Source organism: Suillus plorans (genome assembly GCF_016647745.1).
Source record: "Suillus plorans strain S12 chromosome Unknown HD556scaffold_3, whole genome shotgun sequence".
NCBI lineage: Eukaryota > Fungi > Basidiomycota > Agaricomycetes > Boletales > Suillaceae > Suillus > Suillus plorans.
Window position 1 is genome coordinate 263,424 of NW_024537387.1, and position 24,319 is coordinate 287,742.

Here is a 24,319-nt window from a genome sequence, read left to right on the forward strand (position 1 = left end):
TGAGCGGCTTCTTTGCGCACGTCGCTTGCATTTTTTTGCAGCTGCGACTGGTCGGTTCGTTCAGAGGAACGAACTTTGCAATCTCTCTATCTCTCTCACTTCTCATAGCACATTCCCTACTATCATTATTCGAGAAGATGTCTACTGTGGCCGACAACGCTTTCGTCGCTGACGACCCGATATCTAATGGCCACCAGCTGCACGACGGTGCAAATTCTTTCGAGCCTAGCCAATCAGTGACTGACGGGGAGGTCGTCGAGGCTGCTTTCTATTGTGTGCAAGAGCCTACACTAGGTGCCGAAGATGTTTCCGGAGCCGGTGACAAGACTGACGATAGCTTGGTGACGGCCTCCTCTGACGACACCCTCGCGGCGGAAACGTCTGTTGAGGTTCTCAATGTCGTGTGTGCCACTCTTTGTCGTGTTGTAGCTCTTGTGTGACTGAATTGTATCCAGGGCAAGTTGGTTGATGATATGGGACCAGAGGCACCTGCCCTGCATGCCAGTGACTTTGATAAGGAGAACACCATCCTTATCCATGACTCCGAGCCTCTCACCAACGGCCACCACAAGTCTCTTTTTGTAGAAGAGTCCGAGCAGCTTACAAATCTCACAATCGTCCCGTGCGACAAGCCTGCAAGTCTTGCAGAGCTCGTCCAAGAGGACGCGATTGAGATTTCCGGTACGGTTATTTCAGAGATACCTAAGGTGTGCACATGCGCAGACATGTTTTTGACGCGTCCACTCTCTAACAATCAGCCTTCAGGATGAATTAGAATTACCAATCACTGACGACGCAGGCACGGAAATACCCTTTGTCGATGTTGCCACAATCGTTGTGGAAGCTTCTAAAGCCTCTTTAGATTATGGAGAGCCTCCTATCGCTGCTAGTACCAGACCTGACACGTCCCTATCAGACTTTGTTACAACTTCCATAAACGGCGTCGGGAGCACTACTACTGCAGAGCCTTCCTGTCAGGACGAGACGCCCATTTCCAATTCAAGTACCGGAATAAACCCAACTGCTGATATGTTGGAAGAGGTTGTTGTCCCCCCTGCTGTTGAAGCAGAGGTGAGTTGTGGTGCTTTCAATGCGACGTTTCTCCCTCATCTTGACGACATTGCAGGAAATATCTACCATGGCCGCAGAACCTGAACCAGCTATCGTAACAGATGCATGTGACCTGATTGATGCGGAAGAAAGCATAACGCAAGTGGAGGCTCCGTCCGTCCGAGAAGAACCTGCGGTCACCGAGACCGTGGTTATAGCGTCCATCGATTCGGTAGCAGAGGCCGCTCCTGAAGGTGAAATCATATCGGACGAACAAGCATCTGCGCTGGTTGAAACACAATCTTCCACAGCCGAGTCAGACATCACGCCAGTGACGCTCCAAGCTGCACCAATTCAACCAATATTGCGCGAGGTCGTCGTAGAGGAGGGTTCGGCCTGTGAGCCTGGCTCGGAGCCCGCGGCAATTTTGGAGCCCACCCCAAAAGCTACCGAAATGGAACCGGTTGAAGATACTGCAGCAACTGCGGAGCCCGTCACAGAAGTTGGCGAATCGGATCTGACTGAAGAAACTGTGCCGGCGTCGGAAGCAGTAGTCACTATTGTGCCAGCCGAGATATCAGGTGCGGGTACAGAGGCGGAGGAATTTGCTGCAGAGGTTGATGTATGTATCGCAGCGGAAAAGGAGGGTGATAACGAGTCGCCACATGGTGCTGTTGATGCTGAGGACGAGCCAGCTGCTCCCACCGAACCGGAAGTGGAAGTGTTTGTTCCCGAGGTCATTTCGGCTCCAGCTGAGGCTGCGACAGGGCCAGATGTCCCGTCAACTGAATCAGAGGAAGCTGCCATCGCCCCAACTACGGTGTCCGAGGTTCCTGTCGAATTTGTTGTTGCTGCAGAGGCAGAGTCTGTTGATACACACGACTCCATTACTGTTGACTCAGAACCAGTCACAATCCCTGGCCCCGAGCCCATTGCTACCGCTGAGACGGATCCTGTAGCAGCAGCAGGACGTGAACCTGCCGCTGTCGAGTCGGAAGCGCCTGCAGCAGTTGGTGCGGAGCTCACAGAACCTGCAGTCGAGTCTATTGTAGTGGAGACTGTTCAGATTGATGTCGAGCCACCCAGCTCCAACGTGTCATTCGTCGAGGATCCTGAGGTGGACTTCACGTATACTGACGACACGCAGACGATACTAGCTGAGGAGATTCCCGTGTTTGAGGAGCCAATTTCGAACGTCACTGATGTTGAGTCCGAGGTGCAGGTAGAAGAGTCCTCTGTTGAGGAGACTGTGGAGGTCATTCCAAACGACATTGTTACTCCTATAGGAGAGCCTGCACCAGTCGAGGAAATTCCAGCGGAGGAAGTTGCAGCGGCTGAAGAGGTTGTAACAGTCGAGGAAATCCCGGTCGAAGAGCCTGCAGCGGTTGAAGAGACTGTACTGGTTGAGGACACCACCGCGGTTGAAGAAACTGTACCTGCTGAAGAGGTCGTCCCCGTCGATGTCGCTATAGGAGAGCCCGCAGTGGTTGAAGAGACTGTAATGGTTGAGGACACCACCACGGTTGAAGAAACTGTACCTGCTGAAGAGGTCGTCCCCGTCGATGTCACTATAGGAGAGCCCGCAGTGGTTGAAGAGACTGTACTGGTTGAGGACACCACCACGGTTGAAGAAACTGTACCTGCTGAAGAGGTCGTCCCAGTCAACGTTGCTACTGAAGAGCCCGCAGCAGTTGAAGAGAATCTACTGGTGGAGGAGCCCACCGCAGTTCAAGAAGCTATACCTGGTGAGGAGGTTGTCCCAATTGACGTTGCTACTGGGGAGCTCGCAGTAGCTCTCCTGGCGGAGGAAGCCACCGCAGTTCAGGAAGCTATACCCGGTGAGGAGGTCGTCCCAGTCGACATTGCTACAGGAGAGCCCGCAGTGATTGAAGAGACTGTACTGATTGAGGACACCATTGCAGTTCAAGAAACTATACCTGCTGAGGGGGTCGTCTCAGTCGACGTTGCTACAGGAGAGCATGCAGCGGTTGAAGAGACTGCACTGATTGAGGAAACTACCGCAGTTGAAGAAGCTATACCTGCTGAAGAGGTCGCCCTAGTCGATGTTGCTACTGGAGAGCCTGCACCAGTCGGGGAGGTTCCCCCGGTCGAAGCTGCAGCAGTCGAAGAACATGCACCAATCGAAGAGATCACTTTAGTTGAGGATGTCACTCCTATTGAATCAGCTGCTCTAATCGAATCATCCCCGCCGGTCGAAGAGCCTGTTGTTGACGAAGCTGAGCCTACCGTCGAAGAGCTCGCCGCTCCTATTGACGATGATCCACTGTTGGAAGAGACCATGCCTTCTGTCTATGCAGCCGACGTCGAAGCGCCTCTTCCCACCGTTGAGGTTTCCTTGCTTGAAGAACCTGCCGCATCCTTTGAGGAGCCTCTTGTTGCACCCGAAGAAGCATTCGCTAAAACACCCGCTCCAGCAGTTGAAGAGACTTCGCTCGCAGGAGATGCTTCAACTGTTGAAGAAACATCTGCTCCCCTTGTCGAAGAAGATGTCCCTGCTGTCGAGGAGCATTCTGCGCTCGCAGCAGTGGATGTGCCTGAATCAGGAATAGTAGAAGAGCATACGTCTGTCGCGGTCGAGGACATTTCGGGGCGCAAACACGAGCCTGTGGCAATCGAGGAAACTCCCGCAGATGCGGTGGAACCTGTCTCTGTTGATGATAGAATTCCTCCCACTATAAACGAGACACCCCTCCCTGCAGAAGTGCCCTCGGATACTGACGGGCCTGCTCTTGAGGTAACTTCAGCCACAGAAGAAACTTTCGTCCCGGAAGAAGAGTCCGTCACTATCATTGTGTCAGACGAAACGATCTCTGAAGTGGCAGTTGTCGCATCGATCGAAGAGGACGTCCTTGCAGTCCAGGAACCTCTCGAGTCTCTGGACGTCGATGTGCCCGAACCAGTTGTGCATGAGGAAGCCGCAGCGCCAACGAGAGACCATGAGTTAGTTGCAGTCGAGGATACGCCGGTGTCCGATGATCAGCATGTCACCGTCGAGGAAACCCCCGCAAGCGAAGGGGGATCTGTCTTTGTCAACGATCAATTCCCTCCCACGAACGAGATCCCACCTATTGCAGAAGTGTCCTCGGCTGCTGACGAGCCAACACTTGATGACAGTCCATCCACCGAAGAACCTTCCACGCCTGAAGACCAGCCTACCACCGCCTCTACTATGGAGGTACCGCCAACAGCAGGAGAAGTCGCTGTTGCGCCCGAAGAAATTACCTCGAAAGTGGAGGAGTCCATTCCAGCTTTTGAAGCAGCTCCCACCACTCCCGCGGACCCAATGCTCGACGATTCCTCATCTCCTGAGGGAATTGCAATCATCGCCGAGGAGTCAACTGTCGGGTCTGACGCTTCCGTAACTGAATTACCCGTGGCTGTTGATGAACCCGCTCCCGCTGTAAGTGAAGCATTGGTCGTCGTCGAAGTTGTTCTCGAAGAGGTCCACGCTACCCCGGAGCGCACCGAAGACGCCTCATGTAGTGAAGAGACTAAGGACGAACTTGAGAATTCGCCACATGCAGGGGCACCTGTGTGTTTGCCTGGGCAACCCTCCGTAGAGGAGTCTCTCCCTACAGCTCCTATCCTTGACGAGTTCACGCCAGAACCTGCAGAGGAGCCTGAGATCTTAGAGGAGCTGCATGCGGTCACCTCCCAAGTTCTTGTTAATGGGGGGCATTTTGAAGTCGATAATGACTCGGAGCCTTCGATTGCACATGTAGAGACTTCTAGCGAGATTGAAGAGACCGAAGCAGTCGAGCAACCCGAAACTATCGCAGTCAAAGAGGTCACTGAACAGCAAGAGGTGGGTACGATCCTTTGTCACTATCCGCGTTTTCTCAGACATGTTTTAGATTGTGACATCCTCAGCTCTCAACGTTGCTAGCGACATTGAACGTCCCAAGTCACCATGGAGCCCTTCTTACAGTGTCATGACTCAAGGACCGGGCGTTGCCGTCGAGGAGTGTGTGGACGCCTATGAAGGCGATGATGACGTTGCCCCTGCCCAGTCACAAACACCCGAGATCATTATTGATGAAGTAGCCGCAGTTGTTCCAGAGATTGCAGCTGATATGGAAGCGCCTGGGCAATCCCAAATTGAGGTTTTACATTTGGCAGAGGAACAGGTATAATTTGACCCCTATTGCCTCTCTGCCTTTGACTTAACTCGAGGATAGGTTGCGCTCGGCGAACCGGAAGAGCCTCAACCCAAATCACCTTGGACGCCTTCTTACTCGGTGACTGTACAAGGCAACATGGCTCACACTAATGAGGGACTTGATGACTTGGAGCAACTTCCCCCAAGTGCTACCCAGTTTGTTGCAGCAGAGGCATTTGAAGAGCAACCTGTTCCTTTTACAGAAGCACTCATTGCTGTCGAAGTAATCAGTTCTACCACAGTCGTTGCAGACATACATGCTACGCTTTCGGCAACGCTAGATGAGTCGGATATTCCTCAGGATATCGCTTCGGAGCAAGGTGTCATCGCTCAAGCAGAACCATCGGTACAGACTCCACCCGAGCCACCTACTGTGGAGGAAGTGCTTGAGGAAGAAATTGAGCAGGGATCGTTCATCGTCGACGACGAGAGTACGGTAGGTTACTACTTATTTATGCTAAGATTAGCCACGCTAAGTGTTTTCGACAGCAATTGGGTACTACCGACCCTGAAGGAGAGCATAGTAGTTCTCCCTGGACGCCGTCCTACTCAGTTATTGGGCTTGAACCAGCATCTGCACTTGAGGATCAAGCGGTTGCTAAGGATGACGAGTTTGTTGACCATGGTTCATTTATCATTGAGACCCAACTACCCGTAAGATTGTATTGGCATCGAGCTTTGCATTTGCTAAAACATTCGTAGGTCGGTGTAGAGGATGTTCCTGAGGTCAAATCAGACTCAGGGCTTCTGACACCCGTCGATGACCCTGTTGGAGAAAGACCAAAGTCGCCGTGGACCCCTTCGTATTCTGTCACCAAGCAGGGGCCAAATGATGCTGTTGAAGAAGTGGAGAAACTTAACGAAGTAGAATATCTAACTGGTCCACTCTCTAGCATTCCTGCACTTGCGACTGACGAAGAGCCCATCCCGCCTGTCCTCATCACCGAGACACGAGCGTCTGTAGATGAGCCTGTCGTGGCAGAGACTCCCTCGCGCTCAGAGGGTGACATGACTGTTTCAGAGCTCTCCGAGACATATGACGACGTTGAGGCCAGTGGAACTCCATTCGCCCGAGAGACCCTTCAAACATTCCCTGTTCTCGAAGAGCCACAGAAATTCGCCAACAAGAAGTCAGTCCATGTTTCCCCCACTTCCTTCCTTACTCCTGACTTCGTGCATTCAGGCCAAGCTTGTCTGCCGTCGATGAGCTTAATGCCGCTGAGGTCACTGAATCCAGCACCCTCCGCATCGATATTCCCACCAACAACGGAGCCAACCGCAACAGACTGGAGTCCACGACCTCTTCTCGTTTCTTCCCTGGTGGATGGTTCTCCTCTTCACCCAAGGTTCCTGAAGAGGGTCGCACATCGCTCGACGTTGCAGCTGGAGAATTCGTCCATAAGTCCTCAGTCGAAAATACCCCAACCACTGCTCCAACCAGTGCCCTTCCCTCCGCTGTCGAAGAAGACAAGGAAAAGAAGTCTCGTTGGTGCACAATCATGTGAAAGGCAGAGTCCGCCACCTTATGCATCTGAATTCTTGAAACTTATCATCGTTTTTATCACTTTCGTTCTCGTTCTCTACTTTACCTTCTACTATGCATGATTCTTAACGACAGGCGACGACTGCATATTCATATTTACTTTCAAGCGGATTTTGATATTGATCTCTTGTATTTCGGCTAATCCTCACCCTTAATGCGTTGTTTGCACTTGAAACCTCTTGGATTGGCGAATGTCACCTAAACGTAACCGACCTTAGCTCAGTTGGAAGAGCGCGAGACTGTAATGGGATAAATTCATCTTGAGGTCGCCTGTTCGAGCCAGGCAGGTCGGATTATTTTTGAGTAAGGTCCATTTTAAATTAGAGACATTGTTGTTAAAAGAACATGGCGCGCTCAGCGTTAGGTCGACGTCAAGGGAAAACGTGATGGTGGAACAGAATTGGAACCGGTATTACTGACATGTATGTATCTTTCGTCTATGGGGGAGCTGTTCGTTTATCTGCCGCATCATGATTAAATCAATGGGACTGTTCCTTCGATTCATGGTACCTCAACAGAAAGGGCAGGGTGGTCCTGGGCCGAAAATCCCCCACTTGCAGTAGAATGTACTGCATACTAGTTATGGCCAAAATACCTAACCAGAGAGGACTCCGGTCAAGAAACAATATTACATAGTGTATGACCTTCAGCTTAGTAATCCTTCAACTGTTCGAAAGACCTCTCAGTGTATGGTTGGTATAAGCAGGTGCTCGAATCTCTCAATCGTATCTAGTCCAGACTAATTGCCTATCTTACCTTGTCAAGAGAATGTTAATGAGCCACGAGATGAAACCTAGTGCAGGGTTTTTGTCTCTTCCTAGAGAACTACAGCTCAACATTTTGAGCTTTCTTTCAGGCCGAGACATCCTTCGTTGTACATCCGTGAGCCCAATTTATGATTGTGGTGATGCTATTGTTGTCCTATATGGACTTTCATACTTACGATGATCGTCTTGCAGGTATCTAAGGCCCTTCGCCAGACGTACATGTCCTCTTCCGAGCTTCAGTACATAGTCGAACTCAGTGGCCAATGGTTGCTCCATATTCCCATTACGGACAATGTTAGCATCCCTGTTTCCAAGCGCCTACAACTCTTGAGGGACAAAGCTCACGCATGGTTCAAAGTCGACCCCTACTCTTTCGAAACAGTCTCTCTACCAAAGAACATGTACTCTGACGAGAAGGTCGTCGCGGATAGGCATATCTACTTGTGGGATCAAGAAGAGGACCAGGCCGCGATCATTCCGATACTGCCAAGGCCCTTACAAAAGACAGTCAAGCGCAACTGGTCTGCAGGAACATTATTGTCAGTTCCAAACTCAGACAACCTCGATGTGTTCATGGATCCAGCACAAAACCTGATCGCCATCGCGTATTCCGTCACTGATGCTACACTCGAGTCGAACGACGAGACACTCTACATCGACCTTGGGGCCCTGGATAAGGATGGCATTCACCCCCAAGCTGCTGGACGGACATTGTTTTTGTCGGTGCTGCCCGCATCCAAGGACAAATGCTTTGTTACAGAAAGTGCCAAGCTCAAGGGATTTAGGAGGCATATTGCTTTGCGGCGCTCCTTTGCGTATCCATTCGAGGAGATGTGGCAGCTGGATATTTGGGACTGGCAACACTCAGCGACATCTAATGTAAGTCATGGCCAGAAAATATTTGAAAGACTCGACGGCTGAGTGCTGATTTGCCGTCTAGAGCGTCCTCAGCGGCACGAATTTCAAACCAAACTCGATTGATTTTTGCTTTCTCGGAAACAATAGGTTGCTCGTTGTTGCCGGACATTTGAAGCTCTATTCGATCGAGGATATGTCCCAGACGCCACAATTGCTGGCGTGCTTCCTGATGCCCGTCCTATATCTGAATATCCAGTGCTTCCTTCCGATGGATTATATTGATAGCTCCCCACAGCTACAAGCCCAACAAGCGGTGTACACTTCAGATCCCAAAAACAAGCTGCTATGCATTACCACGGGAGCGAGTCGGACCTTCGTCGTTTCTACGAAGATTTTCTTCAACCTTGAAGGAATAGCAGCAGCAACGCCAGTACCGTGGGAACGCTGGGGCCCTTCAAATACTCGTATTTTCGGTGAATTCAAAGTTCACGTTAGCGGGAATCGAGTCTTGCAAGTCAGTACGTCAGCCTCAGGTGACGCGGAGTATGCATTACGCATTTTGGACTTCAGCCCGCTAGCTGTGACGAACAGGCGGGGTCTGGGACGAGTGGTGAAGGAACCGTCTACAATACCAGAATTCGACGACTGGACTGGCAGGCCTGTGAAGAGCTTGATATCGTCCCTGCCTTATGTCGAGGTCATATTGGACAGAAAGTTCGGTTCTGCTGAATCAGAGTTGGTAGACTTATGGGTCGATAAGGATAGCATTTATTTACTCATCCTGAAGTTTGATCACGAAGTGGTAGGTTCAACACATTACGCAATAGAATATAACGAGCTTGAAGTCATTGATGTTTAGAGTAGAGTTATCTATGTAGTTGCTCCGCCATATGACATACTGTAAGTACACTGGCTTACTAGAGTTCCCATAATCTATATAAATCCTCTGCGCGATGCTCTTTCAGTCACTGCCTTTTGGCGTAACAGTTAAGCGGACGACAGTCACCCCTTCAGAAGTAACAAATAACGACCGAAGCTCGCCGCTTGTTATTGATAAACTCCACAAGTAAATAGAAGCGGCATAATTGAAGGGTCAGCATGTTCCAAGTAGCACTGGCTTGATCAACGAGTGTCAGCTGTATGGTCATGATGATTTAGCCGAGGAAGCGCACCGTTATATGGTATTTGGAACTCTTGCCATCCACGTTGTTACAGAATTCAGATCTGTTTGGGTGCCACAAGAAGCACGATCCGACCTTCGGAAGTCCCTGTGCATTCGCGTGACTATGATGGATTGCAGAACGATTTGGTATCTGTCGGTGATTAAGTATTGAACCATCGCCTCAGAATCGAGAGCAGACAAACTCTGCCAACACGTGTGCAAATGGAAGCTACGCCTTGCGTCAATGGAGTGGCTTCACATGTACACATTGACTTACCGGAAAAAAGAATGTTGTGAGAATGACACCGAGAGTCAAAGCTGTAGCGTTTAGTAAATAAGTATGCGAAAGGTGTTAGGTGATATGCGAGAACCAACCAAAGCTGTAGCTGAAATACATTAAATTTTGTCGCAAGAGACCACGCATGAAACGGTTGTCGGTTTTCCAACCACCATGACCCTTGACAGCGCGATAGAGCAGAAGAAAGAATACTTCTGAAATTATGTGCATGCGGTGAGTTCAAGCTCGTGTTAGCAGCAGCTCCCAATACGAACCTAGCTCAGCAACAGTCAGTAAGCTGTAAATTACATACACGTTCTTATTCGTATGCAGATGTCCGAAAGTGCCAGGAATCCAGCATTCCCCTGTATTTAAGAGGTTAGAAACTAAACAAACACAGGGTCTAACTTGAAGTTATACGCACCAGAGGCTGACCAAAGTTCCCTGATGGAAATGAAAATTGGTACTAAATAGGCCTGCACAAGATGATTTAGACATTGCTATCTAGAGTTAGTCGTAACCTCCAAATATTGGACTCACGACGATGCTAACAAATAGCAATATGGCGAACCACCTCACCCGTTCCCATACCGCAAATGCCCTGAGTACGAATATACCTGAACCAGTGCAATAATGTCAGAGCGCAGAATCATTGCTAGGTAATCCAATTGCTTGCACACTCAGCAAATAACATCAGTAGTACCCCTAAATCTTATGAGTTATGGCGCAGAGTCAGTACATGCCTTGGGAAAGCTTTACCAGACTCACAGTCATCGGCGACTTCATAAGACCAGCAAACCTTTGATCGGGATGGGTTAATTTTGAACATCTGCAAAGCTTTAATTTGCACCTACAGGATATGGGGCATCAGGCCGAAAAAGCGCTGAAAGTCGTATGATGAGGGAGGGAAATCGTGAACTGTGCCGGACACTCACCGAGCATATTCAGCGACACGTATACAAAGGGCAAGTGACTGCAAGCTAGATAGAAAAACATGGCGAGTCCCCATCGAGAGTCGACGATACACTCGATCTGTATCGACTACAGATCAGTATACCCTGAGACGCTCAGGAAATTTCTACTTGCCGCGTCGGGTATGCATAGTACGTAGTCATACAGCTGAATGTTCGAGTGAAGACATGAGCCATCGTTGAAAGATTGTGGTAATTTTTACACTCACCCACAGCGCTGTTAGTGCAACTACCGTGAAGATAAGCAAACTGAATCAAAGAAAAGCGATCATAGACCACAACCGTACCATAAGGGTACTGGGACGACAACATCAATGATACAGGACACGCCATAAGTAGGAATCGCACTTACACCCAACCTCAAGAAGGCGTCAGCTTGACTCGGAGTCTCTTGAAAGGTATTCATACTGATTTATTGAATGAGTCGACCTCACTTCAGGTCACTACTTATAAGATATCGAACATGTAGCACTGGTCGGTACTATACAGCATGTTGCCGTTAGTTGGTTTCCCGTGCTCCGAGTCGGAGAAGTTCTACTGAGAACCCCGGGCCATTCAGGTCGTCGCAAATCGCGCGCGCGCGCGCGCATCATATCATCCCGTGAAGACTCATCGGATACTTACATAAATCTCCGGGAAGAGTTGATGGCGATCCGCGACTCAGAAGACGGGAAATCACACGGTAATCTCCGAGTCAGTGCGGAGAACCAGTGTTCTGCCGGTCAGTGAACCAAGGTCACAGTCATTGACTGCGATTCGTGGGAAATTCGGTGAAGTTTACTGTCGTTCACCTGAACATGACTTTGAGCGGTTCTGTGGTCCTACCTCATTAGACTATACCATACTTGGTTGATACTATATCAATGGTTATCGATTAGATATCTTCACGCAGTCTGATTGTAAGCATGCGGTTTAGGCCTGTTCGGCTGGGGGGCACACTTCAAGAACCTGCAGGCCGCAGCCACTACTCTCAACATTGGACACACCGAAACCGACTCGATGGCGAAGACCGGCAAGAAATCAAACCGAGGATGGTGGTGGGATCACTTTGTCGAACATCCAGGTTATGCTGCTAAAGAAAGTGCTTCAATGGTCAGCGGAAAGGCAAAAGTGATATGTGCGAGGCTCTACTAGCAGCGCATGGCTAACGAGCATGCATTGGATGAACAGCAAATCCACGCAGGTCAGCGAGATGCACCGAGAGATGAAGCTGCAATTGCAGGCACTTGTATTAAGTGCCGGTACTGTGATGAGAAAGCAGAGTCCACTGAAACAGTGGATGACTTGGATGCTCCATTGGCAGGAAGCGGCGAATGAGAGCAGCGCAGCTTCGAGAGGCAAGGGATAAGCGAGCTCGCATGAGACCTCATCCGAGCTGTTGATGAAGAGGAAGTTTTTTCCGCCACAGAAATGATGCACTCAGTGCCCACTACTGATTCATTCACTCCCATTGCCATCAGTGAATTGCTTGATTATTCTCGCGCTGAGGAATGGCTGTGATCTTTCTACAAAACGGCCATTAGAGGTTTAGATGCCGAGCTCGAGTTGTACGAGCTTCTCGACTTAGATGTGGAAGGAATCAAAGATCCGGAGTTTCCTCAAGTTGATGATGTCCTCGCTGAATAGATTTATTACGGATTTCGTGTACCATACAATGTACATCGTGTACTGTACCGAGAATACCAATCGCAAATATGTCGTAGCAGATGATATGTAGAAGGGAATATGTTACAACGTCTTTTGATGTTTGTTCACTCTTTCTTCATCGTCCAATCATAAGTGATTATATAATATCCAGACCGGACTTCTGGCACTGAACGGGTTCAGTTCACTTGCATCCATGGGAAAGTTCATCGCTGAACGTACGCTAACTCTAATAAACGTTCATTGACCGGCAGAACACTGCGGAGAACCGAAGTTTGCAATCCTGCTCTCGTATAAGTAGAGCAAGAGGAAACAAAGCAGTAACGATCATCACCAATGACAAGGCCACGGTGGAGAGTCCCTGGTCCTCATGCTATGTGATAGTAATGCGAAAAATTTGTATTAAGGTCGAGGTCGGAACCCATTTAGACTAGTCAAACTTCCGTGGCCCACTAGTGGCGCCACTATTAGTACATGTCTTCTCTGACTTTGGCAACGGGATGATGACTTACCAGAACGAGTGATTAAGCACATAAAAATGAGACCGGGAACGCGGCATGGCAGTGCTCTCGTGAAGATGTTCGGTAGCCCGACTCCTAGTGCCATTAGGAGGGCTTTCTTTTGATGATTGGTTTTTTCTCGTGGTGAGGTGTATGCCCCCGGCCCCGTGAGGATGTTCCATTTTTTAAGTTGATCTAAGATTCGTTCTTGTTTTTGAATCGGAATAATATTTGGCTAAAGGATTTGTCAGTGCGTCCATTGTCTTTCTTCGTTGACCACGGTGTCTTCTCTACTCATCGTCACATTTGTCCTCGAGGAGGTCAAACATTTGTCTTTCATGGCGTCTGTGGTCGCAAATGTGTTCCAATTCAACATTTTTTGAGGAGCAATTGTTGCATTTCTCATTTGTCTGTCCCACTCCGAGTTTGTTGTGTCATCGTTGTGGCTCACTGACAATGGTGATGTCCTAAGTTCTCGTCTCGTTGCTGTGAAGTGTGCACTTTGTGGCATGTCAGCGATTCGCGCTATCTATGTTGATAACAATATTCTTGTCAGTTCAGAATATGATTTTGCAGTTTGTCCTTAGCTGAAAATCAGCACCGGTCCTCGTATTCTTCACGACGTGCACCTATGTGTACAAAGGCAAGGCGCACAACAGGAACATCACTGCCAGTGAAAACCTCATCGCCGTTGCGCAAGTGCCAAGAGCACGTCGATGCTATTGTTCTTTTGGAGAATTTGCCAGACAACTACCAGCATGGTGCGGAGTTGCCCTCCACAAAGTACACCAACAAGGATCCCGGGATGAAAGAAGAGAAAGAAGCTGGAACGAGCCGCAGCAAGATGATCTGAGTATTTCTACCGCGAATGACAAACCATGTTAGCAGTTTGCACCGTTAATGTCCAATCACGTACAAGCCTACACTGACAAAATGCTGAGGGCCATGCTTCTTATTTTCCATCTCCTTCAATATAACTTACTTCAACCCTGGGGCCACCCACTCGGACAGATGAATTCCAGGACCGTCATCTGGCGTTACTCCATGTAAACTGAAAACTCGGGAATTATTTCTCACGCCTGATGCTCTGAGCTTTCTCGAACTATTATTAAAATTTGATCTACCACTTGGACAGCTGCAGGCTGAATGTATCGATTGTTGTATAGTATATATGGGCCACAAAGATCAGCGAGATGACTTAAAAGAAGCTCTTCGGAAGAGGGATGAACAGGTCAGTGATTATAGCACAGTCATCAGGGAAATATCATTGATATACATTGATGTAGATTACCTGCCTGGAGGCTCGGGTAGACGCCTATATTGCTCGAACATCAGAGACGCAGGCTCGCCTCCTCAAAACTATCGACACCGTCGATTCTCTGAAGGCTCAACATGTAACCGACTTGGAGGCGAAAGAACGCGAGACGGTAAACTTGTCCCATGAAATTGAACGTTGGAGAACCTTTGCGAAGTGCCTCGAAGTTGAGCGAGATGATCTCAAAAATGTCGTCGAGGATTTGATTCAGAAAGGTGCATAACAATCTACAAACGGACGAATGTCTCCCGCTCATGTATTGTTGACATTCTTAGTCCAGATGTCCAGTGATTGGAGCATGTGGCCTTGCAGTCGCATGGATATAACGAAACATCCATGTCTGTCCATTCATTATCGTTTTGCAAGCGTCGAGACTAAATGCCAAAAAATAACGCCTAGATCAACTCACTGAGAACCATTTCAAACCCAGTGATACAAGCTGCAGAGATTCTGAGGTTTTGTTGGAGTACGGCGTTTCTGTCATTAATAGGCTGCACACCGAGCTTGACCACGAGCGCAAAGCACACTGCAAGGTTGTGGAAGAAGCCAACCTCCGTATCTCTGAACTGGAGGCTAAAGTCGCCGCACGCGAGGTCGTATTAGAAGCATCAATTCGGCACCATCAAGAGAGAGATAAGTCACCGCTGGACCGTTCTCGAACTCCCGAAAGCCCAATACCGCCTCCAAAACCAATGACCGATGAAGACTGTCTCCGTGTATTGGCGGATAGCAACACTAGAAATAAATCTCTTGAGATTGAAATACGGAGTTTGGCACAAAAAGTGGGGGTTGCATTTTTTACACCATTGATACAGTTTCATTGATTTCGCGCTTGCTGTAGCTTGAGCGCGCACGGGGCTCCGCGGCTTCACCTGCATGCATTTCAGCAGATGCAACCCCCGTTGTTAGCCCCTCGTCACCGCCCAGAATTGTTTCTCTCGATCGCCCATACCAACCAGCCATCCCGAGGAAACCTCTAACGACTGATAACGAAACCCATTTCACACCGACAGTGCATGCAGTATCCAACCCACCGGCTGACTCACATGTAGTCACACCACCATTATCTCACAATAGCCCCATAAGCTCATCTGATTCCGCATCACAACACTCTATTGCGCAGCTGGATGATCAGATTAACTTATATGCCACCCAGCTTGATGCCTTTAAAGCGGAGAGGAAGACACTGGTTGAGGTGGCCGTAAGGAAACGCAGAGTTCGTAACACGTCAATCATTGCGTCACATCACTGAATAATATTTGCAGATATCTGATGGAGGGGAACCTCCCGATTTCCCACAAATCCTGGTTATCGAGGAGGAATGCGTGAGGTTGGTTCCTTAGCATCATTGTATCATCTGTGCTCTCATCCTTACCTATGGTGTAGGCTTACCTCTCAGGTCTCGCATCTGGAACAAGAACTTCAGCATAGTCGAAGTTCTGCCAAGTCCCGCGAACACGAGTTGCTAAAGGAAATTGACGCTCTCAAGCTGTTATTGCATCAGCGGTCACCAGTAGGTGTCTTCGTCCGCACAAGAGACGTTGGAGCTCACCAAACTACCAGAATCTTTATCATGCACACGACGTTCAGCATTTGGATGATGGTATAGATATAGAACAAAACATGGAACTGGGGACACCTTTACAGCCTACTGCTATTCTGTCATGGAACGATCCTGGTCTAACATCATCTCCTAAGGACCCGCTCCTAATTCCGCTCCCTTTCTCACCTGAAAGAAATTCATCCCCTATTATGTCATCCTCTCGTCCACTACAACGCCCTTCCAGCCCCCATCCTGTCAAGCTCAGGCGACTTGAAAAGGGAATGGAGGTAGCCAGGGCTCAACTGGCCGCGAAGCAGCTGGCCCTCGATCAGCTCAAAATCGATATGGAGGAACTCCGACACTTACTATCAGAAGAGCCGCCATGATCTCGAGGATAAAATGTATTACCATGTACTCTTTTCGATTTTGCCTTTGATATTGCACATATATTGGTATTTAATGGGGTTCCATGCTTATCTATTGATATTTGATCTGCTGTATGTATCTTGTATCTGTATAACCGAGTGGCACTGGTATACTGTATTTTACGCTACCTCGACCTATTATTGACCCTCTGCTATATGTAAGTTAACAAGGGGCCTTGCAACCTCCTTAGCACCGCCAGCTTGTTATTTCACGGGAACATAAAGCAATTCCATACGCATATTGCTCCACGGATGATTTCGATCAGGTGTCCTCTTCACAAAGTCAACCTCCGGGGGAGGCGCCCCAACTCTGTGAACCTCTTCAACCTCAGACTCAGCACGAGATGCCGGACGGGACGAGACAGGGGTGTTCGTGTATGATGAAACCGTGTATTTCTTCGTCTTGGAGTTCAGAGATAATACTTTGTGCGTCTGTGCTGTGGGACGAGAAGGCGTGCTCGACAAAACCGGTGGTGTGGAACCAGGGAGAACAGGGAACGCGCCCTCCGCATCGCGTGCTTGCTGGACGACTCGCAACCTCCCCTCTTCCTCTTTTGCTACTTGCTTGGATATCTCCTCATCAAATCGGGCAGACAGCGAGGAACGCAGAATGTCTGAGAGGAGCACTGCAGAACAGTGCGGGCATGCGTAGTAGGGCAAGTTGATAGCACATAGGATTAATCCGCAACTGCGGCATATGGCGGTGTATGGGGAAAGGTCATGCTCTCTTGCTGGACTTATCAATTTCAGCGTTATAAGCTCAGATCAGTTGAAGAGCCCTCGCCTTGGCAGAAACATCCGCCCTTCGGATCCTTCTCTCTGCCGGACGACTTGCGAACGCCCTCGGCAAGAGATTCGAGCTTACGGATCGCCTTGCTTTTGGAAGGTTCTTGGTTTTTACCTTTACCTTTGCTTTGTTTTTGGGAGACATGTTGTGGGCGTTGCGCAGGACGTGGTAGACGGTCAGAAGGCAGAGAGCCTGCAGCTTTGGACCAAGGAGTAGGTTGCATGATGATGATGGTCCTGATCGAGAACAATGACTTTAACCAATTACATTCATGGACTCCCAGAGCCGCATCGAGTCATTTCCACAAAAGACACATCGATAATAGCCAGGGAAATATACCATTAATACAAGAAGCAATAACTCGAGCAATAGGAAAACTAGAACGATGGCTAAAGTCTACACATACATCAAAACAGATAAAGTTCTGAGCACTGAGAACGGCGAGTCGAAAGAAGAGACAACGTCAAGATCCTTGATTTCTTCTCCATGACGAAAGGCTAAGTGCGCCTATAACGCCCACGACCAGCAATGCTGTGCCCGCACCCACCAGGCTGGGAACATACAGGTACCACGCGCTATCGATGTCATCTTTGCCTTTGACCTCGTCCATGAAGATCAGCTCTTCTTTCTTCTGTCTTCTTCGACGCGGGATGATCTCTTGTTCTGAGTAAAGTGAATCCTCTCCAGAATAGACACTCTCCGAGGCAGAAGGATGAATCTCTATAGATGGCATCTCAAGTTCATGGGTACTTCCAAGGTCATGCCGGTCAATGCCTTCATCAGGAAGGACAGGAATGTCAAGATCGGGCTGCAGAGTGCGAGCACGCTCAAAGTATCGACCTGCAGCTTCCCTATCACGCTTCCAAGCTTCTGTGCCGCCTTCTCCAGGCTGTGGCTGTGGCGGCATCCTAATGGACGACAGCGTGGAATAAGATGCTGACAGGAAAACAGAAGCTGCTCCTTCGAGATGAAGAAGACCAGCCTCCAAGAAGAGCTTGGCCAGGCCCGCCGGGCCGCCAATGGACTGAACACAATATGAGACGGTTCCACGTTGGCCTTCTTCAGATGCATCAAGATGGTCCAATGATGTTTGGATAGGTAGATAGTGAGTCACCAATTTCATTGTAGCAGAGGGAAGGTGGCCATGGTGCCACGCTCGTCTGGATAGTCAGACAGGAAGTCAGTCACAGATGAAACGAGTTTTCAGCACTGGCGTCACATACACAAAGCACTCAAATGCTTCTTCTTTATCTTTCCTGATGTCGTAAAGCTCTATAGCGTATAGGACAAGACTTGTGGGGTCCATGTTATATTTGTACTCCAAACTGGAATCATATAGCATAGGGACAGGAGCGCATGGCGAAATTTCCTGGGGAATTGGTCCTTGCTGTGTAACAGGTGAGCTCAAGCATGGATAAGACCCTGATAGCAGAAGCTCACGATCAACGACGGCCAAATGATCGACTGTTCCTTCTCAAGGTGCAGCGTGACAAGTCTTCCTGAATTGGAGTGTAGTGACTCCAAGGAGGAGAATGAAGATAGGGCATGTACGGGTAACGAAGGCGATGCGGGACTAGAAGTAACAGGGATAGAGTGACGTTGACTTGCACTGCTGGTGTGTTCGTCAGACGAGGAGATAGGCGATGATAACGCGGGTGAAGGAGCTACAATCTCCTCTGCATCAGACACTTGACCACTTTCCAGAGAAGCTGCGAAACTGCTTGAAATTTCGGGGTCGGATACGAAGGCGAAAGAAGATTGGGTGGACGTTGTCGATAGGGTCGACGTGGTACGCTCCCGAGCGGAAAGACGCGAGTTGCGGGGTTCGAGTTGCCACGCCGAGTTCGCCACGTCGACGTGGCTGTAAAGACAACCCTAGGATTAAAGATTGAGGATTACAAATATGTCTTTTTGATGCGAGGCTTACTTTTACGATGGGCTGTTGGCCTTTAACCCCAGCGAGTAGATAGTTGCGTTCAATAACAACCTACCATGAACATGAGATTATACGTGGCGGATAGAGTAAAGTAACATTACTGACAACAACGTCTTCTCTTGAGGTTTCATATGGGACAAGAAGCAAAACTGTAGCCTGCAATTCGCCCAAGCGTTAGGACTATGAAACAAACCCTTACCCTATTGGCTTCACCTGATCATGCGACTAGGCCCGTTGAGTCAAATGAAGTGTCAATTATCAGAGTTTCATGGCTCACCTGGTGCCACGAGTATGAGAGTTTCTGGTGTTCGCTCGTCTTCTCCATATCGTTAATGCTGCCAGTCGTGAACAACGTTGCAGTCGTAAGCGAGCTCTATTGAAAGGAGCGGAGTCAGAACGCTGACCCTCTGCGCATGTGCTGTGTGACCTATTGACACCGAGCTTAACTTCGTGGCAATGACTAAATTGATCCGTTGTGCTCATATGCATTCCATCAGATCCTTCTGGGTAGGAAAATAGACGACAGATATCGGAAGTACTCATGTACAATACAAGCAACGAAAAAGCAGCAAGAAAACAAGGGGTGTAGGTAAATAGGATAGCAAAAAAATTCCTAGAATAATTCAAGGTTTGGGTACTTTCGCAGTCTGCGCAATTCTCCTCAACGTATCCTTCTCAGCCTCCATATGTTGTATCAGCATCCCATCCAATCTCTTCGATGACTCGGCCAGTGCTTGTTGCTCCTTCTGCCAGCGACGCACATTCTCGGATCCAGATGTGTCCGGCTGCTGCGGTGCCGAGGTGTCGACTGTGAGATGTTCTTGTGAATGCTGCGTAAGCGTGAGATGGGTGAGAGAGTTTGGCGACGCCTTGACATCTGTAAAGTATGGAGTTTTTTGCAGGATGTTGCCGACAGGCTTGTGCCGCTCGGTTGGGCTTCCTTGAGAATGCAGCTCATTCCTAGCAATATTGGGACTAGAGCGATTGCTTGAATGCATAAGTGATGGATGGGGAGAGTTTTCAGGATCTCGGTACACAGTCATATCTTGGTCCATGTCACTTCTACTATCCTCAGAATCGTCCAAGTCGTCCATAGCATTCGGATGGTTCTGGATGTGGTCAAAGAAGGTGGCTGGCGATGAGGGAGGTGGCGCAGAGTGAATGCCAGACGCAAAGCTGTCAATAGAGACATTGATTTCAAGCGGCAGAGGCAAATGACTTTGGGTACCACTGTTGCTGGGCATGGGAGAAAATGATTTAAAAGAGTGAAAAGTGCCTTGGCTAGAGGACGAATTATTGAGCGACAATGCTTCATGGAGTCGTGAAGGTCTGGGCTGGTTGGTATTGTTCCCAGAACGATGCGGCGGAGGTGACAGAGCAATGCCTACTATCGATGAAGAAGGTCTAGGTGGTGGGGACATGGTAGAGAAACGAGGAAGAATTGAGGCAGGCGGCGACATTGAGGAATCTCGTGAGTGTGACAAAGGGTCGATGGGAAGTGACTGGAAGTTTTGGGAATAATAGCCATTTGACCATCTATCCCTAAAGGCGGACGCAGTTGGAGACGGTTGAGAGTACTCTGAAAACGATGGCCGACGCCCACCGTCGGTTGCTGGCACTGAGATTGCCAAGGAAGGACGAGACCGAATGTCATCGAAGGCGGTCGAATCATCCGTAAACCGAGAGAAACCAGTCAGTGCGGTCATCCTGCTCATCCGATGCGAGGGCGGAGGAGATATACTTAATGATGGCAGCAGTGGCGGACTCATCATGGATGTTCTCCGTGATTCATAGAAATCGGAGAGCATGGGCGAAGAACAGGATTTGCGAAGTGTTCGGCGCAGCTCTGTAGAACCTGCTGGAAGATGAGATTGTGAATGAGAGTACTGAGTGTCTCCAAGTTGTCGGCGAGGAGGCGGCGCAAGAGGGGTTTGATGGACCGGGGTCTCTGCTCGGAGAGGAGTATAGCTGGATAACCGCACATTTTCCCGAGCTGGAAGACGCGCAACAAGATCTCTATCAGAAGGTGCGCCTACGGTGTGTGTTGGTGGCTCAGGCTCTTCAAGGTGATCAACTATCGGATTCTCAAGAATTTTCTTGTCTAGCATTTTCCGCGGGTTTATGAGAGCGCGCTGATATAGCGACTCTGACGAGCGTAGATGGTGCGGTGACCTCGTCGGGGTAGACGGAGCCGTGGACAATGACACAACAGACGTTACTGTTGAATTGTTGAGTGAGTGTCCAACAGCTTGATGAAGCAAAGCCTTTCTCCACGCATCCTCTCGTGGATCAAGACTAATGGAATGTCCAGGACTACCTGCGGGAGGCAAGCGCTCGGCTAACACGGCTGCGCCCACAGAGTCTTCAATTCCCAGTCCATGAAGTGCCGAAGCTTGCAAGGCTAAAGTGTAGTTGGCTGACGGGGGAGGCACGTCAACTGCTTCCGTGGGATCAATGATCCCATCAAACACATCAACCTTGGGTTTTCGCATACCCCTATCGCGGTCCGGAGGAACGTCTCGACCCTTCAAGTCTATCTCCGCTTGCTTTGCAGCAGCGACAAGATCATCCATTTGCTCACGGACAACAACCACACGTGCAAGGTGCTGGACATTCTTCGGGGATCGGAACGTTTGAGGTACTCCACGTGGGTTGTAACCAGACACGGTCGTAGAATCTGATGTCACTCTCAACATCGGAGATCCATCGAAGGAGTCTGGGCTGGCGGGTTTAGATTTGGATTTTCCAACTCGGAAATAATCCAGAAATGCAGGAGTGGTTGCTTTTTTGGATGTGTTTGTACACGGTGCAAAATCGGCTGGACGTGGTTTTAAGTGTGCGGGAGGAAGGAAATAGTTGTTCTTCACAAGCAACTGAAGACGATATGAGACGTCGTCTGCATTGAATTCCTGCACCCTCATTGGTTCGTCGATGTCGAGAACTGGAATAACAACGCCATGGTCATGTGTTGTCGGTGAGAGGGGAGAAGGAGGTGACTCGGTCCCGATTGAGGTAGTAAGAGGATAAAGTGAAGATGATGTAGATGATTGTTGCGTTAGCAGGGAGTCACGAACGCTACTTCGCACATGGTCGCTGTCAGTGGGATTTGGACGAAAGGCAGACGGGGGAGACGTCAACATTGCTTTATTTCCGCGACCTTTTCCCTTTATCTAGAACCTCGTGAGCTCCATTCGTCGAAGAAAATGGACTCTAAACTCACAGGAATAGTTGAAGTGAATCCTGCTAGCGATTTGGAACCCGGCTGACTGTCGGCGGGGGCTGAAGGCCCGTCATGCTTCATGACCACGCGCAAATCGCCCCCTACACCACCGAACGTTCCTCCACTCCGTTCTAAATGCGGTTGCCAGTTCGCGGGACTCGAGACCGGACTTATGGTTGTTTCGAATCGCGTGGTAACCGGAGACAGTACACGTTCGGAGGAATCAGTCTTGACCGGACTGGGAAATGGTTCTGCGCTATTCGCAGCTGAGATGTCCAGCACCTGATCTTCTTCTGCATGGGTATCATCTGGCCTAGACTCTGTAATTATCGTCCGTGTTCGTTTCCTTGTCGTCCGCGAACGGCGACTTAGACTAGCACCACTACTGCTAATGGTGCTCGCGAGTGAATTCGAGCGTGATGTCCCAGGAAATTTAGAGGAGGAGGGTTCTTGCATGGGTTTCGTCGCTGGCTCATTCGTCCAGGACAAAGTACCAGAGCCGTGAGGGGGACAACACAAACCAGATCTGCAAAACATCCAAAAAGTAAAAGGAAACTTACATAAGCCTATACATGCTGCACGTGCACCGCGTTTAATGTCACTCTCACTGGTTTCAACCGTGCAAGCACTACTATCCTTTATAAACTGATAAGATGGCTACTCAGAGTCAGGTGCTGCTGGAATGTGAGTGAAAACATGTTCTCGCTATGGCAATCTTAAAAACTTGTGCATTAGACCTGCCCAAGTCCGAAGGCCTTTTGCCTAAATGGCAGCTCGTAGTCGCCACAGTTGCTGTGTTCAACACTATTCAGAACTTTGCGACACTAAAGCTGACTCGCAGGCTCTATACTGGCGTTCCATCTGCCTCAAGTATATAATCTTTCATTGAGGCCAGAATTTGACTCACGCTTATCTTTGTCCTTCCAGTAACAGCACTCCAGGCTCGCACGTTTGCAGTTTGGACATTGACATCAGCGGTCATACGGGGATATGCTGCGTACAATATCAACAACAAAACGTGGGTTGTTTTTCTCGCGTGAAGCCACAATGGTGAACCTCGGACCTAACTTAGGATTTATGACATGGCTCTCCTCACGTACCTTATCGCATTTGGGCACTTCACCTCTGAGATTTGCTTCTTCCGCACAGCTAAAATCAATCTACCTGTCCTGAGCCCTGTGATTGTCTCTAGTATGTGTCCTTTGTTAGTATTTTTTTCATTGCGCATGCTCACCTGCGCATGACAGCTGCATCACTGATTTGGATGTTGAGACAGTATGATTTCTATGTCGCACCTTAATCTGACTATATATGGCGAATACCGAGGTCCATATCAATGCCATGTGTCTGTTATGCACAATGCAAATTCAATTGTTACACAAACCAGTGAATTATGTGGCAATCAATGACAATAATTCGCCACCGCTCCGAGCGTCTCCGAGCTCGTGGCCGTCCTGTGACCCCATTAGTCTACGAGCATCTCTGAGACGTGGCATTCAATCGACCTCTACCTGCCCCTACCTGCTCGTCAAGCTTGAAGCTTGAAGGGGAACCGATGGTCATACCAACCCTGTAACCAAGCGTGCATTAAGGGTGTCTGTTGCAGGACACACTCAGATGCCAGCACAACAACTAACCGATCAAGCGTCATCCTTGCATTCGTTTGCGGAAAACTCGTCAGGTTGCACGTCATCCTGGATCCTGAGTGGTCCGATTGCATACAAATTAAGTTCAAAGTCACGACAATACGTGGACTATGGTGTGACAGCAGGACCCTGATGATCTCTACCGAGGGCTACCCCACCAGACCTGATTCAGGAGTAGTCAGTTTTGGGATGCGACCGGAGGTGGATGGTGGAAAAAAATTCGTACTTTTACACGAAAGCCTTGCCCTGTGTTGCTGGTAATGTACGCTAGTACTTTGACTACTCGTCTTCATAAAATTCCATCATCTCCGTTGCTCTACTTTGTCCTGGGCGAGCATTTATGGCTTTGATTGCGCCCAATATTTTTGGGAGTTCAAGAACTTCTTGGAGTCATATTGTAACGCAACTAGTTTGGAGACGACTAGAGTGACCATAGATATATTGTAGAGGGGATAAGCACGAAACAATTCACATGCAGTGCCGCGAGCAAGCTGC

At 49.1% G+C, this 24,319-nt stretch overlaps 9 protein-coding genes and 1 non-coding gene across 10 annotated transcripts; 7 read left to right on the forward strand and 3 right to left on the reverse strand.

Annotated features, from left to right (window-relative positions):
• Positions 1-539: 539 nt before the first annotated feature.
• HD556DRAFT_481114 (uncharacterized protein) lies at positions 540-6,990 on the forward strand. Its single transcript, XM_041310730.1, has 11 exons — positions 540-681; positions 800-865; positions 919-1,071; positions 1,127-1,304; positions 1,362-1,631; positions 1,686-2,497; positions 2,897-4,876; positions 4,926-5,198; positions 5,250-5,666; positions 5,720-5,884; positions 5,933-6,990. Exons 3-11 carry the CDS (start codon positions 1,030-1,032, stop codon positions 6,833-6,835), a joined length of 5,040 nt encoding a protein of 1,679 aa, XP_041166402.1. The 5' UTR covers positions 540-681; positions 800-865; positions 919-1,029; the 3' UTR covers positions 6,836-6,990.
• On the forward strand, positions 6,982-7,066 carry HD556DRAFT_t15. The gene has a single exon. It is a non-coding gene; the product is annotated as a tRNA-Tyr (tRNA).
• A 353-nt stretch (positions 7,067-7,419) lies between these two features.
• HD556DRAFT_1326314 (uncharacterized protein) lies at positions 7,420-9,308 on the forward strand. Its single transcript, XM_041301543.1, has 3 exons — positions 7,420-7,655; positions 7,733-8,419; positions 8,481-9,308. The coding sequence occupies exons 1-3, from the start codon at positions 7,542-7,544 to the stop codon at positions 9,255-9,257; spliced, it is 1,578 nt and encodes a 525-aa protein (XP_041166403.1). The 5' UTR covers positions 7,420-7,541; the 3' UTR covers positions 9,258-9,308.
• A 1,523-nt stretch (positions 9,309-10,831) lies between these two features.
• On the forward strand, positions 10,832-12,156 carry HD556DRAFT_1303362 (uncharacterized protein; the record flags this gene model as incomplete). Its single annotated transcript, XM_041299592.1, has 6 exons — positions 10,832-10,940; positions 11,102-11,206; positions 11,278-11,501; positions 11,687-11,707; positions 11,763-11,900; positions 11,992-12,156. 6 exons carry the CDS (start codon positions 10,832-10,834, stop codon positions 12,154-12,156), a joined length of 762 nt encoding a protein of 253 aa, XP_041166404.1.
• A 1,637-nt stretch (positions 12,157-13,793) lies between these two features.
• HD556DRAFT_481139 (uncharacterized protein) lies at positions 13,794-16,576 on the forward strand. Its single transcript, XM_041310731.1, has 8 exons — positions 13,794-14,183; positions 14,239-14,482; positions 14,543-14,605; positions 14,667-15,049; positions 15,109-15,483; positions 15,533-15,597; positions 15,654-15,780; positions 15,831-16,576. Exons 1-8 carry the CDS (start codon positions 14,124-14,126, stop codon positions 16,194-16,196), a joined length of 1,683 nt encoding a protein of 560 aa, XP_041166405.1. The 5' UTR covers positions 13,794-14,123; the 3' UTR covers positions 16,197-16,576.
• On the reverse strand, positions 16,318-17,276 carry HD556DRAFT_479871 (uncharacterized protein). Its single transcript, XM_041310726.1, has 2 exons — positions 17,020-17,276; positions 16,318-16,966 (listed from the first exon to the last, which is right to left on the reverse strand). Exons 1-2 carry the CDS (start codon positions 17,243-17,245, stop codon positions 16,440-16,442), a joined length of 753 nt encoding a protein of 250 aa, XP_041166406.1. The 5' UTR covers positions 17,246-17,276; the 3' UTR covers positions 16,318-16,439.
• Positions 17,277-17,485: 209 nt separating this feature from the next.
• Positions 17,486-19,283, reverse strand: HD556DRAFT_1225918 (uncharacterized protein; the record flags this gene model as incomplete). Its single annotated transcript, XM_041297043.1, has 6 exons — positions 17,486-18,182; positions 18,246-18,409; positions 18,463-18,897; positions 18,950-19,009; positions 19,064-19,114; positions 19,236-19,283. The coding sequence occupies 6 exons, from the start codon at positions 19,281-19,283 to the stop codon at positions 17,486-17,488; spliced, it is 1,455 nt and encodes a 484-aa protein (XP_041166407.1).
• A 298-nt stretch (positions 19,284-19,581) lies between these two features.
• On the reverse strand, positions 19,582-22,098 carry HD556DRAFT_1226322 (uncharacterized protein; the record flags this gene model as incomplete). The annotated part of the gene is made up of 1 exon (XM_041297073.1): positions 19,582-22,098. One exon carries the CDS (start codon positions 22,096-22,098, stop codon positions 19,582-19,584), a length of 2,517 nt encoding a protein of 838 aa, XP_041166408.1.
• A 676-nt stretch (positions 22,099-22,774) lies between these two features.
• Positions 22,775-23,575, forward strand: HD556DRAFT_1326338 (Erg28 like protein-domain-containing protein). The gene is made up of 5 exons (XM_041301544.1): positions 22,775-22,862; positions 22,914-23,048; positions 23,106-23,196; positions 23,251-23,369; positions 23,426-23,575. The coding sequence occupies exons 1-5, from the start codon at positions 22,832-22,834 to the stop codon at positions 23,476-23,478; spliced, it is 429 nt and encodes a 142-aa protein (XP_041166409.1). The 5' UTR covers positions 22,775-22,831; the 3' UTR covers positions 23,479-23,575.
• HD556DRAFT_1326342 (uncharacterized protein) lies at positions 23,556-24,167 on the forward strand. Its single transcript, XM_041301545.1, has 3 exons — positions 23,556-23,748; positions 23,816-23,987; positions 24,051-24,167. Exons 1-3 carry the CDS (start codon positions 23,734-23,736, stop codon positions 24,083-24,085), a joined length of 222 nt encoding a protein of 73 aa, XP_041166410.1. The 5' UTR covers positions 23,556-23,733; the 3' UTR covers positions 24,086-24,167.
• The last annotated feature ends 152 nt before the right edge of the window (positions 24,168-24,319 follow it).